General features: G+C 42.7%; 3 protein-coding genes across 3 annotated transcripts in view; 2 read left to right on the plus strand and 1 right to left on the minus strand.

Moving 5' to 3' along the window:
- Window positions 1-19564, plus strand: part of slc12a3 (solute carrier family 12 member 3) — a 95965-nt gene that overhangs the window by 12955 nt on the left and 63446 nt on the right. The window contains exons 3-6 of the mRNA XM_061921115.1: window positions 8019-8094; window positions 10272-10367; window positions 13404-13543; window positions 16638-16748. Coding sequence (XP_061777099.1) covers window positions 8019-8094; window positions 10272-10367; window positions 13404-13543; window positions 16638-16748 — 423 coding nt within the window. The remainder of the gene's footprint in view (window positions 1-8018; window positions 8095-10271; window positions 10368-13403; window positions 13544-16637; window positions 16749-19564) is intronic.
- On the minus strand, window positions 13734-14314 carry LOC133568893 (actin-related protein 2/3 complex subunit 1A-like). The gene has a single exon (XM_061921088.1). The coding sequence runs from the start codon at window positions 14220-14222 to the stop codon at window positions 13734-13736; it is 489 nt and encodes a 162-aa protein (XP_061777072.1). The 5' UTR covers window positions 14223-14314.
- LOC133568895 (actin-related protein 2/3 complex subunit 1A-B-like) lies at window positions 14228-14717 on the plus strand. The gene is made up of 2 exons (XM_061921089.1): window positions 14228-14240; window positions 14287-14717. Exons 1-2 carry the CDS (start codon window positions 14228-14230, stop codon window positions 14715-14717), a joined length of 444 nt encoding a protein of 147 aa, XP_061777073.1.

Genomic DNA, 19564 nt, shown 5'->3' on the forward strand with positions numbered 1-19564 from the left:
AAAACACACAGACAAAACTGCTTGTAACTTCCGTTAGGAATGTCGTAGAGACATGAAACAAATTTCATAAACTTATCTCCTTCAGCAAAAATCAACAGGAATTTGGCAAACACCCCTTCAAAACAAAATGTTTTCCTAAAAAATGTCATTTTTGCCTCTTTGAGCTGTAATTTGACCCCCTTAACATGCTTCAAAATTCACCAAATTTAACACACACATCAATACTGGCAAAACTTGCGATCTAATAAAAAAAAAAAAAAACTCAAAATTGCGCTCTAGCGCCCCCTAGGAAAACACACGGACAAAACTGCTTGTAACTTCCATTAGGAATGTCGTAGAGACATGAAACAAAAACCTCTATGTAGGTCTGACTTAGACCTAGATTTCATAGACAGATTTCTTTCAGCAAAAATCTACAGGAATTTGGCAAACAACCCTTCAAAACAAAAGTTTCCTAAGAAATGTCATTTTTGCCTATTTTAGCTGTAATCTACGCACCTGTCGCTGATTTCGAGGCCGGTCCTGGCACACCCCGCTTCGCTGCAGGCCCACAGGCCACGCCCCCTCTACAGTTTGCTTCAGAATAACAATGTTATTAGATAACAATTCCCAGGTGGGCCATCTACGCACCTGTCGATGATTTCGAGGCCTGTTCTGGCACACCCCGCTACGCTGCAGGCCCGCAGGCCACGCCCCCTCCACATTTTGCTTAAGAATAACAATGTTATTAGATAACAATTCCCAGGTGGGCCATCTACGCACCTGTCACTGATTTTGAGGCTGGTTCTGGCACACCCCGCTTCGCTGCAGGCCCGCGGGCCATGCCCCCTCCACAGTTTGCTTAAAAAAAAACATTTTATTACAAAAACAAGAGATTTATTATATAAATGCACACGTTTAGTTGTGTTCAGTGTTAAAAATAATATATTATACGGCTCTTTATTTGGCTTCTTGGCTCTCTCAGCCAAAAAGCTTCCCGACCCCTGGCCTAAGTATTAGTTTTTCTATCATGCGCTAAGCCTTGTGCGCCCTTTTGTTTGTACCATTTGATATTGAATAATTCAATCTGCTGCAATGAGGTGGCGACTTGTCCAGGGTGTACACCGCCTTCCGCCCGATTGTAGCTGAGATAGTCTCCAGCGACCCCCCGCGATACCAAAGGGAATAAGCGGTAAAAAATGGATGGATAATTACATATGTTCCTACCTTCACACCGAGTCCAGATCAGTTATTTTGCATCCTAGGAGAACAATCCTCGCAGGAAGCTGCGTAAACCCTCTCGTTATGACAGCTAGTGGACAAAATGGAACAAATTTTAGCGATATTACGGAGATGAAAGAAGGCCGTTTTAGTAACGCTCTTGATGTGTGACTCAAAGGAGAGAGTCGGGTCAAAGATAATATCCAAATTCTTTACCGTGTTGCCTTGTTTAATTGTTTGGTTGTCAAATGTTAGGGTGGTATTATTACAAACCCTGTTTCCATATGAGTTGGGAAATTGTGTTAGATGTAAATATAAACGGAATACAATGATTTGCAAATCCTTTTCAACCCATATTCAGTTGAATATGCTACAAAGACAACATATTTGATGTTCAAACTGATATACATTGTTTTTTTTGCAAATAATCATTAACTTTAGAATTTGATGCCAGCAACACGTGACAAAAAAGTTGGGAAAGGTGGCAATTAATACTGATTAAGTTGAGGAATGCTCATCAAACACTTATATGGAACATCCCACAGGTGTGCAGCCTAATTGGGAACAGGTGGGTGCCATGATTGGGTATAAAAACAGCTTCCATTACATGTGAAGTAATTCCCAAACAGGAATGGAGCGAGGGTCACCAATTTGTAAGCAAATTGTCGAACAATTTTAGAACAACATTTCTCAACGAGCTATTGCAAGGAATTTAGGGATTTTACCATCTACGGTCCGTAAAATCATCAAAAAGTTCAGAAAATCTGGAAAAATCACTGCACTTAAGCAATATTATGGACCTTTGATCCCTCAGGCGGAACTGCATCAAAAACCGACGTCATTGTGTAAAGGATATCACCACATGGGCTCAGGAACATTTCATAAAACCACTGTCAGTAACTACAGTTGGTCGCTACATCTGTAAGTGCAAGTTAAAACTGTACTATGCAAAGCGAAAGCCATTTATCAACAACACCCAGGAACGCCGTCGGCTTGGCTGGGCCCGAGCTCACCTAAGATGGACTGATGCAAAGTGGAAAAGTGTTCTGTTGTCTGATGAGTCCACATTTAAAATCATATTTGGAAACTGTGGACGTGGTGTCCTCCACAACAAAGAGGAAAATAACCATCTGGATTGTTATTGGCGCAAAGTTCAACAGCCAGCATCTGTGATGGTATGGGGGTGTATTAGTGCCCAAGGCATGGGTAACTTACACATCTGTGAAGGCACCATTAATGCTGAAAGGTCCATACAGGTTTTGGAGCAACATATGTTATCATCCAAGCAACGTTATCATGGACGCCCCTGCTTATTTCAGCAAAACAATGCCAAGCCACGTGTTACAACAGCGTGGCTTCGTAGTAAAAGAGTGCGGGTACTTTCCTGGCCCGCCTGCAGTCCAGACCCGTCTCCCATCGAAAATGTGTGGTGCATTATGAAATGTAAAATACGACAGCGGAGACACCGGACTGTTGAACGACTGAAGCTCTACATAAAACAAGAATGGGAAAGAATTCCAATTTCAAAGCTTCAACAATTAGTTTCCTCAGTTTCCAAACGTTTATTGAGTGTTGTTAAAAGAAAATGTGATGTAACACAGTGGTGAACATGCCTTTTCCCAACTACTTTGACATGTGTTGCAGCCATGAAATTCTACGTTAATTTTTATTTGCAAAAAAAAATAAAGTTTATGAGTTTTAACATCAAATACTTGTCTTTGTAGCATATTCAACTGAATATGGGTTGAAAAGGATTCGCAAATCATTGTATTCCGTTTATATTTACATCCAATGCAATTTCCCAACTCATATGGAAACGGGTTTTTTAAATACATTCATTGTATTGCATGCATGTTCTAAATAAACCGAAACTGAAACTGAAACTGGATGGCTGTTCTCCACACCTGTCTCCAGTTAGTGATTAGTGTTGCCACCTGTGTCTAAGTTAATCATGCTCCTTAATTATACCCCTGTCGCCATTGTAAGCGCGGGTCCATTATTTGCTTCAAGTGACGGCTCGCACTTATTTTTATCACCCTTGTGACGAGCCTTCAGCCTCCTTCTGTGCTTTTTCCATTATCGCCTTTCTTTTTCAACTTCATGTAAGGAGTAAAGAGGCGGTTATAGCTCGGTTGGTAGAGCTGCCGTGCCAGCAACTTGAGGGTTCCAGGTTCGATCCCCGCTTCCGCCATCGTAGTCACTGCCGTTGTGTCCTTGAGCAAGACACTTTACTCACCTGCTCCCAGTGCCACCCACACTGGTTTAAAATATAACTTAGATATTGGGTTTCACTATGTAAAAGCGCTTTGAGTCACGGGAGAAAAGCGCTATATAAATACAAACCCCGTTTCCATATGAGTTGGGAAATTGTGTTAGATGTAAATATAAACAGAATACAATGTTTTGCAAATCCCTTTCAACTCATATTCAGTTGGATATGCTACAAAGACAACATATTTGATGTTCAAACTCATAAACTTTATTTTTTTTTGCAAATAATAATTAACTTAAAATTTCATGGCTGCAACACATGCCAAAGTAGTTGGGAAAGGGCATGTTCACCACTGTGTTACATCACCATTTCTTTTAACAACACTCAATAAACGTTTGGGAACTCAGGAAACCTATTGTTGAAGCTTTGAAAATGGAATTCTTTCCCATTCTTGTTTTATGTAGAGCTTCAGTCGTTCAACAGTCCGGGGTCTCCGCTGTCGTATTTTACGCTTCATAATGCACCACACATTTTCGATGGGAGACAGGTCTGGACTGCAGGCGGGCCAGGAAAGTACCCGCACTCTTTTTTTACGAAGCCAGGCTGTTCTAACACGTGCTAAATGTGGCTTGGCAGTGTCTTGTTGAAATAAGCAGGGGCGTCCATGGAAAATACGGCGCTTAGATGGCAGCATATGTTGTTCCAAAACCCGTATGTACCTTTCAGCATTAATGGTACCTTCACAGATGTGTAAGTTACCCATGCCTTGGGCACTAATGCACCCCCATACCATCACAGATGCTGGCTTTTGAACTTTGTGTCGAGAACAGTCTGGATGGTTCGCTTCCCCTTTGGTCTGGATGACACGATGCCGAATATTCCCAAAAACAATTTGAAATGTGGACTCGCCAGACCACAGAAGACTTTTCCACTTTGAATCAGTCCATCTTAGATGATCTCGGGCCCAGAGAAGCCGGCGCTGTTTCTGGATGTTGTTGATAAATGGCTTTCGCTTTGCATAGTAGAGCTTTAACTTGCACTTACAGATGTAGTGAAACTGTATTTAGTGACAGTGGTTTTCTGAATTGTTCCTGAGCCCATGTGGTGATATCCTTTAGAGATTGATGTCGGTTTTTTATACAGTGCCATCTGAGTGATCGAAGGTCACGGTCATTCAATGTTGGTTTCCGGCCATGCCACTTACGTGGAGTGATTTCTTCAGATTCTCTCAAGCTTTTGATGATATTATGCACCGTAGATGTTGAAATCCCTTAAATTTCTTCCAATTTCTCTTTGAGAAACGTGGTTCTTAAACTGTTTGACTATTTGCTCACGCAGTTGTGGACAAAGGGGTGTACCTCGCCCCATCCTTTCTTGTGAAAGACTGAGCATTTTTTTGGGAAGCTGTTTTGATACCCAATCATGGCACTCACCCGTTCCCAATTAGCCTGCACACCTGTGGGATGTTCCAAATAAGTGTTTGATGAGGATTCCTCAACTTTATCAGTATTTATTGCCACCTTCCCCAACTTCTTTGTCACGTGTTGCTGGCATCAAATTTTAAAGTTAATGACAATGGACTTTTTTGGCCTTTTAAAATGCGGTATTTTCCGGACCATAGGGCGCACCGGATTATAAGGCGCAATGCCGATGAATAGTCTACGCTGCAAAAACTGAAATCTAAGTAAGATTGAATATCTCAAATAAGGGTGATAGTTACTTATTGTCTGTCCGGTCAGATAATTCTTCTCACTAAGCAGATTTTATGTTTAGAGTGTTTTACTTGTTTTAAGTGTTTTGGTCCTAAATGATCTCAGTAAGATATTACAACTTTTAGCTGAGATTTTACGACCTATATTGAGTAAACCATGCTTGAATCTAGAACTGTCAAGGCGTGCACTGTGGTGTGGGTTTTTTTTTCCCGTGTTGCAAAACGATTGGACCGGACACGACGTGAAGGTAATGAGATATTTTAATTTTACTATAAACAGGAACAAACAAAAGGCTCTCTCAGCAGAGGTTCAAAACTTGGCTATGAAAACAAAAACTTGCACTAAGGCAAAACTATGAACATAAAACAAAACTTGCACTATGGCATGAATAACAAAACACCTACGTGTAACGAGAAAGGAACATGGATCATCGGCATGGATAACAAGGGAGTGTCGAGGGTGAGTAGAAGGTGATGTCGCCAGGCTGACTGCCTGGCAACTACAGGCTTGAATAGGTGCGTGAGTCCAGACAAATCAGGTGCGTGAGTCGTGAACACAGAACAGGTGAAAACTGATGGGTTGGCATGGTGAAAAAACAAACAAGAGTGCCCAATGAATCCCAAACAAAACAGAACGTGACCAAAAAACATGACTGTTGAACTTGTTTTAAGTGTTTTGGTCCTAAATGATCTCAGTAAGATATTACAGCTTTTAGCTGAGATTTTACGACCTATATTGAGTAAACCATGCTTAAAACTAGAACTGTCTAGGTGTGGACTGTGGTGTGGTTTGTTTTCCCGTGGTGCAAAGCGATTGGACCGGACACGACGTGAAGGTAATGAGATATTTTAATTTTACTATAAACAGGAACGAACAAAAGGTTCAGCAGAGGTTCAAAACTTGGCTATGAAAACAAAAACTTGCACTAAGGTAAAACTATGAACATAAAACAAAATTTACACTATGGCATGAATAACAAAACACTTACATGGAACGAGGGTGAGTAGAAGGTGATGTCGCCAGGCTGACTGCCTGGCAACTACAGGCTTAAATAGGTGCGTGAGTCCAGACAAATCAGGTGCGTGAGTCGTGAACACAGAACAGGTGAAAACTGACGGGTTGGCATGGTGACAAAACAAACAAGAGTGCCCAATGAATCCAAAACAAAACAGAACGTGACCACAAAGTATGACAAGAACATCAACTGTTGCGAAGCTGTGTCATCAACACTCACAGGTATAAAGCTACTTTTTTAAAGAAATCATTTCTTATTTCAAGCATGAAAAAAAATTATGATTTTGACGCAATTGTGTCTCATAATTAAAACGGATGACAGCCATATGGACTTTGCGGTTTATATATTCAATGAAACAATAGAAAAGATGTATTTTTATAGTAGTACAGTTGGCACAGTAGAGTAAACTGACAGTTAATATTTAAACATTTGACATTTTCAAACAATTTTGAACCGTAATAGTTCATGCACATGCAAATAAATTCCTCAAAATTACAATTAAGAAAATTTTGGCCGGGGGCCGGGCTGTGTATATGCGCACTAATTGACTGAAAGAACACGCACTTGGCGTGATGATGTCATGTTGTCGATGGAAAAATGCATTTTTAGACCGTATTATTTGCCTGGGCGGCTAGGAGACCCCGAGAGTAACAAGTGGTTGCCTTGTTGCTTTTCCATTAAGAAAAATAAACTAGTTTTAAGTATAAAGTCAAGATAATGGTACTAGCTTTTACTTAATTTCTGAATATTTTTCAACATATTGACAAAAAAGTCTCATATTTGTTTTTTCTATCAAGAAAAGTGCACTTATAAGTGAGAATATACTTATTTTAAGGTATTTTGGGGTTCATTGAGGTTAGCTAATTTTACCTGTTTTGGAAAGTCTTGACAAGTCAAATTTTCTTGTTTTTTATTGGCAGATAATTTTGCTTAGTTTAAGTAAAATACCCCTCATTTTTGTATTTTTTTCCCCCTGGTTTTTGAACACAGACTTTTTGCAGAGTATTTCTCGATCTTTTTACTAAAGTTCCTTGGGTGAATAATGTAAACTCACTACACCGGTATGTTTTAGTGCTGTCATGGTGAGTTTACTGACTGATAAAAGTAAGAACTTTACACTACTTTTTATAAGAAATGGCAACAGTGGAGGATGAATGTCCCATAACAAGAAGATAGAGGAAAAAGAAGAAATTACAAAGGCGGACGAGCGCAATTTTTCAGGATTTATGCAGATCCCAAATACAGATCAGCAGGTACAAGAAAGTAAAAAAAGTTGCTTTTGCATAAAACTGCGAAACAAAACGCCGAATAATGTCTTAACGTATACACACACACCAAAATATTACTCTTACGTTTAACGTGCCGACAATCAATAAAGCGGTGCGAATTCATACCTTACCAGAGTCTCATTAAAACGTTTCGATAGATTTTTCAGCGCCGTGTAATGTTCTATATTCTCAACGTACCATATACATTTTTGGTGTTGTTTGCTTCAGTCATAGTGCAGTCTGCATGTATTTCTTATGTTTGACTGCCATCTACTGGTCACACTTATCATTACACTATGTACTAAATAAAATTGCATCAAAGTCAGTAAGCAAAACCAGAATTATTCCGTACATTAGGCGCACCGGGTTATAAGGCGCACTGTCAAGTTTTTAGGGAAAACTAAGATTTTAAGTGTGCCTTATAGTCCGGAAAATACAATACACATTTGAGTAATCCCTATGTGGGTTAAAACTACTGATACAGAAACATTTTAAAGAAAATAAACATTGTTAAAGAGTATTATGTTGTTTAAATAGGGTATTAATACAGAAACATTGTTTAAGAACAGATCCATCCGTCATTTTTGACTTAACCAAATTATCTTTTTTAGATCCGTTGCATGTTGAACATTTGGGGGGTGATCTTGTACCTGAGGCTGCCATGGATTACTGCACAAGCTGGCATAGGTAAAACACAAACCTTTGTTATTGACTTCATGTACTTGTTATGTTTATTTCCATATAAAGGGTGTTTTTATTTAAAAAAAAAGGAATCTTCAAGTTACTGGACTCAGATCATACCTAATAGTTAATATTTAGCTGCATCAGGCACCTCCTGGAACTGTCAAAAGGCCCTTTTTCAAGAACTTCCCTACTTATTTACAAACCCCGTTTCCATATGAGTTAGGAAATTGTGTTAGATGTAAATATAAACGGAATACAATGATTTACAAATCATTTTCAACCCATATTCAGTTGAATATGCTACAAAGACAACATATTTGATGTTCTAACTGATTAACATTGAATGACCGTGACCTTCGATCTCTCAGACGGCACTGTATCAAAAACCGACATCGATCTCTAAAGGATATCACCACATGGGCTCAGGAACACTTCAAAAAAACACTGTCACTAAATACAGTTCGTCACTACACATATAAGTGCAAGTTAAAGCTCTACTATGCAAAGCGGAAAGCCATTTATCAACAACATCCAGAAACGCCGCCGGCTTCTCTGGGCCCGAGATCATCTAAGATGGACTGATGCAAAGTGGAAAAGTGTTCTGTGGTCTGACGAGTCCACATTTCAAATTGTTTTTGGAAATATTCGACATGGTGTCATCCGGACCAAAGGGGAAGCGAACCATCCAGACTGTTATCGACACAAAGTTCAAAAGCCAGCATCTGTGATGGTATGGGGGTGCATTAGTGCCCAACATATGCTGGAACAACATATGCTGCCATCTAAGCGCCGTGTTACGGCTACGATGTCAATCCAAAAAGGTTTCGAAAAAATAAAAATAAAGTTTGCAGAGTAGCCTTGAGGAGGAGGTTTTATGACGCACTAAATTCCTAATAAGCACTCGCGGAGATACTTCCAGATTCAAAATGTTAATTTATTTTCACAAACAAAAAATATTCACCGTGGTTGACTTTCTATTTAATACAAATACACTTATCTAGTGGAAAACAAACAATATCACTCCTCACTCCTTCAGTATGACAGACAGACAAAGGCAGCGCCCAGCTGTGCTGTCTTCCTAATTACAGGAGGGAGTGGCTCACCAGGAAGAGCGTGAGCAGCTGAACACAATCAGTCAATCAATCATAATTCATCTAATACATCCAATAAATAATCAACAACTTCATTGGCATTATTGAATTAGATTGTCAAAACAATTCATAAATATATAATATAAATAGGCTCCAACACGCCGTCTTTTCCATGGACGCTCCTGCTTATTTCAGCAAGACAATTTTGGTGGTAGCAGGGGGTGTATATTGTAGTGTCCCGGAAGACTTAGTGTAGCAAGGGGTTCTGGGTATTTGTTCAGTTGTATTCATGTCATACTTGCCAACCCTCCTGATTTTTCCGGTAGACTCACAAATTTCAGTGTCCCTCCTGAAAATCATCCCGGGCAACCGTTCTCCCGAATTCTTCCGATTTTCACCCGGACAACAATATTTGGGGTGTACTGTCTTTAACGTCACCTACAACCTTTCGTCACGTCCGCTTTTCCTCCATTCAAACAGCCATTTAGAATATGCGGCTTACATACACAACTACATGAATGCAATGCATACCTGGTCAACAGCCATACAGGTCACACTGAGGGTGGCCGTACAAACAACTTTAACACTGTTACAAATATGCGCCATACTGTGAACCCACACCAAACAAGAATGACAAACACATTTCTGGGGAACATCCGCACCGTAACACAACATAAACACAACATAACAAATACCCAGAACCCCTTGCAGCACTAACTCTTGATGGTTGCGTGCAAGCGTATTTACCAACTTTGAGACCTCCGAATTATGGAGATTGAGGTGGGCAGGGTTTGTTGCGCCTTTTGTATGAAAAAAAAGACCCGCTCATCGGCAGTGCGCATTTTAATCCGGTGCGCCCTATGGGCCGAAAAATACGATACTTTAAAGTTATTTACAGCTACTTCGACCTCCTGAAAGAAAGAAGTAAATTATTTAAAGTTAAGTTGATTTGTTAGTGAATTGAAGCACATCTTTAAATATAGAGGAGGCCAATCTTTCAAGGATATTCTGTAAACTGAATCTGTGGTTTGCTGTAAATAATGAAAACAATTATTTGATTTTATTTTGTCTCAATTTCTTTTGAACTAGGTCTGACATGGGCGATTGTCCTGCTGTCCTCCTGTATCACCGGCATCACCGGTCTCTCCACCTCAGCTATCGCAACCAACGGCAAAGTAAAAGGAGGTATGCTTAATCATTTCTAAGATTTTCCATGTTTGGTAAGGTTAAAAGTTGGAGTGTCCGAAAACAACTTTTTTACTTTTCCAATATCGGCGCCTTGAGTACTGGCCGATACCCGTATTGGTCTGATACGATAGCAGCAAGAATTGCACATACTTTATAGTTTTGTAGTGTGGAATTAAAAAAAAAGGTGTATAGGCTAATTGAGAAAAGGTGGGTATAAAAGCAGCTTCCATGAAATGCTAAGTAATTCACAAACAAGGATGGGGTGAGGGTCACCACTTTGTAAGCAAATGGTCGAACAGTTTTAGAACATTTCTCAACGAGCTATTGCAAGGAATTTAGGGATTTTACCATCTACGGTCCGTAAAATCATCAAAAGGTTCAGAGAATCTGGAGAAATCACTGCACGTAAGCGATGATATTACAGACCTTTGACCCCTCAGGCGGTACTGCATCAAAAAAACGGCATCAGTGTGTAAAGGATATCACCACATGGGCTCAGGAACACTTCATAAAACCACTGTCAGTAACTACAGTTGGTCGCTACATCTGTAAGAGCAAGTTAAAACTCTGCTCTGCAAAGCAAAAGCCCATTTATCAACAACACCCGGAAATGCCGCCAGCTTCGCTGGGCCAGAGCTCATCTAAGATGGACTGATGCAAAGTGGAAAAGTGTTCTGTGGTCTGATGAGTCCACATTTCAAATTATATTTGGAAACTGTGGACGTGGTCTCCTCCGGAACAAAAAGGAAAATAACCATCCGGATTGTTATAGGCTCAAAGATCAAAAGCCAGCATCTGTGATGGTATGGGGGTGCATTAGTGCCCAAGGCATGGGTAACTTACACATCTGTGAAGGCACCATTAATGCTGAAAGGTCCATACAGGTTTTGGAGCAACATATGCTGCCATCTAAGCGTCGTCTTTTTCATGGACGCCCCTGCTTATTTCAGCAAGGCAATGTCAAGCCACATTCAGCATGTGTTACAACAGCGTGGCTTTGTAAAAAAAGAGTGTGGGTACTTTCCTGGCCAGCCTGCAGTCCAGACCTTTCTCCCATCGAAAATTTGTGGCGCATTAAAAAATTGTAAAATACGACACCGGAGACCCCGGACTGTTGAAGGACTGAAGCTCTACATAAAACAAGAATGGGAAATAATTCTACTTTCATAGCTTCAACAATTAGTTTTCTCAGTTCCCAAACGTTTATTGAGTGTTGTTAAAAGGAAAGGTGATGTAACACAGTGGTGAACATGCCCTTTCCCAACTACTTTGTCACGTGTTGCAGCCATGAAATTCTAAGTTAATTATTGTTTATGAGTTTGAACATCAAATATCTTGTGTTTGTAGCATATTCAACTGAATATGGGTTGAAAAGGATTTACAAGTCATTGTATTCCGTTCATATTTACATCTAACACAATTTCCCAACTTATGTGGAAACAGGGTTTGTAGATGTATATTTACATTTATATGTGTATATATGTTATGTATCGACAAGGGAAAAGGAGAAGGCATAACAACAGGAGTTATATAGCTCAATGGGCTTGATTTAGCTTTTGATGATTGCGTGGATTGTGTATGCTACTAAGTGTGTGGATGCAATGCTATGTGTGGAGATTAAAAGGGGTTTGTGATCCGAGCGAGGTCCGTGGGGCAGGAGAGGGGCGTCAGAGGTCCAAATCCGGGTGTGGGGGTCACGAATCGGGGAAGGCAATCAGAGTCCGGGGGAAATCTACAGTGGAAGTGCAAGGCGGGAACAGGAGATGACAAAGACCAAAAAATCAGGGCCAGGCACGATGAAGACAAACCGGGCAAAAGGGAAAGCACAGGTGGGGAGCCAGACACGTGAGAGTTTACTGTAAACAGGGCTAAGTTCCAACGAGGAGAAATCAGCGGCGAGGCTCTTTATCCTGCCACCTCTCATTAGTCCCAGGTGTGTCGCTTGCAGATTTCCTACGGCTGTGGCGTTGCGTGGGCGCGCTCTTCGCAATGAGTGCAGGGGCGTGTCCTGCTTGGCTCACAGCGGAGCCTCTAGATGCTCCCGCAGCAGAGGGAGAAGCAGACTGGGCGTGTGCCGTAAAAATATAAATATATACATATATGTATATATATAAGCTATTTTAACCCTACAAGCCTGTTTCGCAGGTTTCCCTGCTCTTCAGGAGATTTTAGAGCAGGGAAACCTGCGAAAAACATTTGTAGGTATAAAATAGCCTCTGTGTTTTTTCCTGACCTAACGTATATTCCGCGCTACACCAGTATTGAGCACTGTATAACTGATAAACCACAGAAACTTTGACTATATATATCTATATGTATGTATGTATGTATGTATGTATGTATGTAAGACTTGGACTATGGTGCGTTTTGTTTTCCCATGGTGCAAAGCGACTGGACTGGACAACGCATGAATGTAATGACATGATTTAATTAATCACGCAAAAAGTACCAAACAAAGGGCGCGCACAAGGTGGCGGCAAAAACAACTTAGGACATGAAACATGAAATGAAAAAAACTCACTAAACTGTGGACGTAAAAATGAAAACACTTACTGTGACGTGAAAAAACGAGCATGGATAATGTCAGGGGTATCAAGAGTATCAAGAGTATATCAAAGGTTAAATCAAGGGTGATGTCGCCAGGCCGACTACCTGGCAACTATGGCTTAAATAATAGTGATTTGATTATTGACAGGTGGGTGAGTCCAAACAAATCAGGTGCGTGAGTCGTGAACACATAACAGGTGAAACTAATGGCCGTCATGGTGAAAAAACAAGGGAGCGTAAACCGCTACTAAGAGTCCAAAAAAACAACAGAACAGAACCAAACAATAATTACATGACAGAGCCCCCCCCCCCCCTTTTAGGACAGATCCCAGATGTCCAAAAACAAAACACAAAGCAGGATCAAGAGTCATGGGAGGGCGTAAGGGGGACATGGCGGTGGGGCGCCAGACCAAGTGTCCCCGAATCCACCGAGGCAGAGTCAGGTGGCGGCGAACTTGTGAATGACTGATCTTCAATCTTTTCAAGGTGGGACCTACTTTCTAATTAGTCGAAGCCTTGGCCCAGAGCTGGGCGGGTCCATTGGGCTCATCTTCGCCTTTGCCAATGCTGTGGCTGTGGCCATGCACACCGTAGGCTTCGCTGAGACTGTTGCAGACCTCATGCAGGTGAGTAGCATGTGGGAGCTTGAAAACAGCATTGCCACATTTGCATATGTGGTGTAAAGGTGTAACGGTACACCATCTTCACGGATCGGTACGTACCTCGTTTTAAGGTCAGGGTTTGGTTTATTTTGGGTACGGTAAGGAAACCAAGTGTTTGGTTGTTGACATCGACAATGACTTACAGGGATTCAGTTCAGTCTGTGGTGGATGTGGAGTGCCTGCTGTGGCTGTACAGCTCCATGCAGGAATGGCAAGTCTTTTGACATTTGCTGCAAGTGTAGTGTGGAGAGACGGAGCCGACGAGCCGACAGCAAGATAGAACAAACCGCGACCAGGAGGCGGAGCATGCAGCGGAACGAAGAGGCGGGCCACACTTGACGAAGGTGGCAGCTCTGTTGATCCTGAGAATGACCAGCGTGGGCTTCCACACGCCTTCCTTCTGAGACCACATGTAGGCATTGCGGTCCGCTCCACACAACACTATGCGGTCACTCTTTGGGGCCCAATTAATGCCTGTAATGCATCCGTTGTGTTCCTTCAGCTCGTGAGTCTTGACCCACTGGTTGCCGCTCTTCTTATAAATATGAACTTTGTGGTTGTTGGGACTTATGGCGATCTGTGTCCTGTCGCGGTTCCACGCATGGCAGGTGATGGGCTCCAACAGAAACTGATGAAGGGACATCTTGGATGTGGTCCTTCAGTGCAGTTCTCCTGGTTCCTCGGTGCGCTCACGTTTGGCCGGCAAGCTAAGCAGCTCGAAAGGGGAACGGTTCGAAGAGGTGGAGGCGAATTCGCGGACTCTGGTCATCGCCTGGCGTGGGTCAGCAATGACAGCACAGTCACTGTGGTAGACAGCTCCAAAACTTCCTCTCCTTTGCCGTTGAAGACCGAGTTCCTTCCTCTCCTCAGCGCCCTGTTTGTGTCTGAGAACAGTCTGGTAGCAGCGGGCCACGACTGCTGCCCCATGCTGTTCCGCTGCGACAAGAGCGGGGCGCTGACCTTCATGTCCAAGCTGGAACTCCCCAAGCAGAGCATCCAGAGGAACATCTCGGCCATGGAGCGCTTCCGGAACATGGACAAGAGGGCCACCACCGAGGACCGCAACACCGCGCTGGACACGCTGCACCAGAACAGCATCACCCAAGTGTCTATATACGAGGGAGACAAAAGGGATTGAGAACAGGTGTGTCGTTTACGCACCTGACTCGGATTGCTGCAGCGTCGCTCCAAGTGCGCCCCGCCTCTCCGTTCCACTGCATGCTCCGCCTCCTGGCCGCCATCTCGGGTAGGGCCGCTGTCTGTCCTAGCTTGTTGTCGGCTCGTCGGCTCCGTCCCTCCACATGTAGTCAATGGTGGTTGTGGCAGCAGGAGCTGGCTGGAGCCTCTGGATGCCTGCAAGCTCTCGCTTTCCTCCCTCTGGCTCCTTCTCTGCTCTGCTTGCAGGATGCCAGCCTTGAGGGGTAGATTGTCAGTTGGTTCGATCAGCTGTCGCTCCCGCTGGGTTGATGCTGCACCTCTTCATTTCGCTTTTTCAGATGTTTGTGTAGTAAAAGGGTGTGACGTCCTGCGGGCTTGCAGACGGTTTGCAGAAAACCATTTAAGGGGCCACGAATGGATTTGCCGTCGCGGGAGTATGTATGCTTGTTAAACTGCAATGCTGGGGCTTAGTCTGTCCAGAACTAATTCTTACGTGTAAAACAAACACTTTATATTTGTGGTTGTCATAAGGACATGTGTTGGAAATTATCTGAGCCTTTTTTATAGGTCGGAAAAAATGTATGACTTTGCCATTTCTAATGTATTAAGTGGATTGTTAAGGACTAGGAATTCGGGAGATGGGGGGGGGATTTAGGTGGGCGGGGTTTGATGGTAGCGGGGGTGTATATTGTAGCATCCGGGAAGAGTTAGTGCTGCAAGGGGTTCTAGGTATTTGTTCTGTTGTGTTTATGTTGTGTTCTCCCGAAATGTGTTTGTCATTCTTGTTTGGTGTAGGTTCACAGTGTGGCGCATATTTGTAACAGTGTTAAAGTTGCTTTTAATGCCACCCTCAGTGTGACCTGTATGGCTATTGACCAAGTATGCCTTGCATTCACTAGTGAGTGTGTGTAAGCCGTATATATTATGTGATTGGGCCAGCTCGCTGTTTGTATGGAGGAAAAGCGGACGTGACGACAGGGTTGTAGAGAAAGCTAAAGGGAGTGCCTTTAAGGCACGCCCCCAATATTGTTGTCCGGGTGGAAATCGGGAGAATGGTTGCCCCGGGAGATTTTCGGGAGGGGCACTGAAATACGGGAGTCTCCCGGGAAAACGGGAGGGTTGGCATGTATGCATTATAGTTGGCAGCCCTAATATATATATATATATAATTTGCCCACTCAGGTCAAGACCCCCTGATGAAGATGACGAGCATGCAGATGAGCTTGCCTGAGACGGTTTCTCACAGTTTGGTTATGCAAATTGTTGCAGCAGCTGTCCGGGTGGCTGGTCTCAGACGATCATGGAGGTGCACCTGCTGTATGTGGAGGTCCTGGGCGAGTGTGGTTATACATGGTCTGCGGTTTTGAGGCCAGTTGGATGTACTGCCAAATTCTCTGACACGCCTTAGGTGAGGGCTTATGGTAGAGAAATGAACATTCAATTCACCGGGCAACACATTGTGCTGTGTGATAAAGCTGCACATTTCAAGTGGCCTTTTATTGAGGGCAGCCCAAGGTTCTGTGCTCTGTCTGTGACTGTGTTCTCTCTGGAGTACTGACCTTGGTACCATCTCCCCCATCAGCTTGCTGATGTCCAGTGAGGCAGATTTACGAGGAACAATTTTGATTGTGCTTGGACCAAAGGCTTTATTCATGCCCTCATACATCACATAGTTGCAGCACAGGTTATGCCAGTAGTTGTTTGCGAGTTGAGAAGCACCAGGTGTTTTTGAAAAATATTAGACAACGTTAGTGAATTAGTTTGTGAATATGTGCCGACTCAAAAAATACAATTTTAATGAACTACTGTGTCTTAAAATCCACCTTTTTATGTGACAATAATGATTATTATTTAATTGTCTGCCTTCTGTCTCACTAAGATGAACTTCTTGGTCTTTCAGGAAAATGATGCTGCCATGGTGAACCGAACCAATGACATCCGCATAATTGGCATCATTACAGTCACATGTCTTCTTGGTATCTCATTGGCTGGCATGGCGTGGGAGTCAAAGGTCAGCCATGTGCAAATGATGTGTATGTGTTATTAGATCATAATTGGGAGGAAAGATAAGAATTGAGAGTTTACTTTTTTAAGTCCTGCCAGGTGATTTGATTTGATAAGAAAAAAGCCTCAGTAACATGTGGAGTCTCGGTCCGTTTTGTAGAGAAGGTCCTCCTTCTAGCGAGTTGCTTTTGGCATCCAATTAAATCCGCTTAGTCCCTCTGATTAGGCAGGAACATTCTCTCTGGTAATAATGTTGACGCTTCACCTTTTCGCTGTCGGTCCCACAAGATTAAACAGTCCAAAGTTAATTTAGAATTAGAATAGTTTTATTGCCATCGTTTGAAAACGGGTTCACATACTAGGAATTTTTTTTTGGTGCACAGACACACAAATTAGTACACACACACGCAAATTGGATTGAGGTACACGTATAATAATACTTCCATATATATCCATATTTCTTGTTACATACATGCAGAGGTTGCATGAATCCCAGGAGGGTCCCTGAACACAGAGAAGGTTATAAGGAACATCTTGTCTATCCAAAAAGCAGAGTGTATTTTTTGGACTATAAGGCGCACTTGAAATTCTTTCATTTTCTTAAAACTCGAAAGTGCGCCCTTTAACTCGGTGCGCGTAATGTACGGAATAATTTTGGTTGTGTTTACCAACCTCAAAGCTATTTTATTTGGTACAAGGTGAAATGATAAGTGTGACCAGTAGATGGCAGTCACACATAGGAGATATGTGTAGACTGCAATATGACTCCAGTAAACAACACCAACAATCTATATGTTCAATTAAAAATGTGACGCTTTGCTGGCACTGTGGTGATGCGGGTGCGTTCTCTCGTTGGTGCAGTCGGAAAAGACACAGCATGGAGGTAAACAATTATTTATTTACACTAAAGAACAAAATAAGAACAAAAACACTTGCACAAGGCACTTAAGACAAAATAAACAGAACTAGCATGGGAGCTAAAAAGAACAGAAAGTGCTAGCATGAGAGCTAGGTAAACAAACAGGGGAATAGCGTGGTAGGTTAATGAATACAAAAAAGTATTTTACCACAATCGGGGATAGCGACGTCACCTGTTGCATCGTACAGCACATTAGACTGCGAGACCGAATGAACAAAAAGGGCAGGCTTAAATAAAGGACATAATCACAGAGCGTGAAAAACAAAATGCAGGTGACACTATTACGTAACTATGGAAACGGAAACAAACAGGAAATGCCACCAGGAACTAAGGAAGACAAATACTAAACAGGATGTGATACAAAGACGGAACAAAAATAGAATATGACATGATCCAAGTAGGGGATCATGACAGAAAATCTATCAAAATGTTTTAGTACGACTTTGGTAAGCTATGAAGCCGCACGGCTTGATGGATTGTACTGTGCTTCAACATACGAGTATTATTATGGTGTGTTTATAAGGTAAAGCATATTATCTGGTGTTTTGTTTTGCAATATTGTGCAAAAGAAACGTTTCTTACCTTCTGGTACCGGCTGACCTGTATTTGGGATCTGCATAAGTACTCAAAATTTGCGCATCTGGGCCTTTGTAGTTCGTGTCGAAGACGTAGTCGATAAACTTCTTCTTTTACTCTTTTACTCTATCTTCTTGGTATGGGACATTCATCCTCCACAGGTTGCCATTTCTAATATAAAGTAGTGTAAAGTTCTTACTTATAGCTGTCAGTAGAGTCACTAAGTAAGCGTTAAAACAAACCGGTGTAGTGAGTTTACATTATTCACCCAAGGAACATTAGTTTTTAGAGAGTTCTGGTCGGACGGTTTTTCAGCTTTGTTATTGCACTAGTGAGCCACGGATGAGGAGATGCTGCTCCGTTATTGATTGAAGTAATGTCTGAATGTAATTAAAACAGTTGATCTGTAAAACATAATCCATACAACACTTTGACCAAAGAACAACCATTACATGTTATATAGACCACAAGAAAGTGTTTTCCATTTGGAAAAAAAAATTAATAATATGACCCCTTTATCCATCCATCTTCTTCCGCTTATGCGAAGTCGGCTCGCTGGGGCAACAGCCTAAGCAGGGAAGCCCAGACTTTCCTCTCCCCAGCCACTTCGTCCAGCTCTTCCCGGGGGATCCCGAGGCGTTCCCAGGCCAGCCAGGAGACATAGTCTTCCCAACGTGTCCTGGGTCTTCCCTGTGGCCTCCTACCGGTTGGACGTGCCCTAAACACATCCCTAGGGAGGCGTTCGAGTGGCATCCTGACCAGATGCCTGAACCACCTCATCTGGCTCCTCTCAATGTGGAGGAGCAGTGGCTTTACTTTGAGCTCCTCCCGGATGGCAGAGCTTCTCACCCTATCTCTAAGGGAGAGCCCCGCCACCCGGTAGAGGAAACTCATTCCGGCCGCTTGAACCCGTGATCTTGTCCATTCGGTCAAAACCCAAACCTCACGACCATAGGTGAGGATGGGAAAGTAGATCGACCGGTAAATTGAGAGCTTTGCCTTCCGGCTCAGCTCCTTCTTCACCACAACGGATCAATACAGCGTCTGCATTACTGAAGACGCCGCACCGATCCGCCTGTCGATCTCACGATCCACTCTTCCCTTACTCGTGAACAAGACTCCTAGGTACTTGAACTCCTCCACTTGGGGCAGGGTCTCCTCCCTAACCCGGAGATGGCACTCCACCCTTTTCCGGGCAAGAACCATGGACACGGACTCGGAGGTGCTTATTCTCATCCCAGTCACTTCACACTCGGCTTCGAACCGATCCAGTGAGAGCTGAAGATCCTGGCCAGATGAAGCCATCAGGACCACATCATCTTCAAAAA

Source organism: Nerophis ophidion, linkage group LG14 (genome assembly GCF_033978795.1).
Source record: "Nerophis ophidion isolate RoL-2023_Sa linkage group LG14, RoL_Noph_v1.0, whole genome shotgun sequence".
Lineage (NCBI taxonomy): Eukaryota > Metazoa > Chordata > Actinopteri > Syngnathiformes > Syngnathidae > Nerophis > Nerophis ophidion.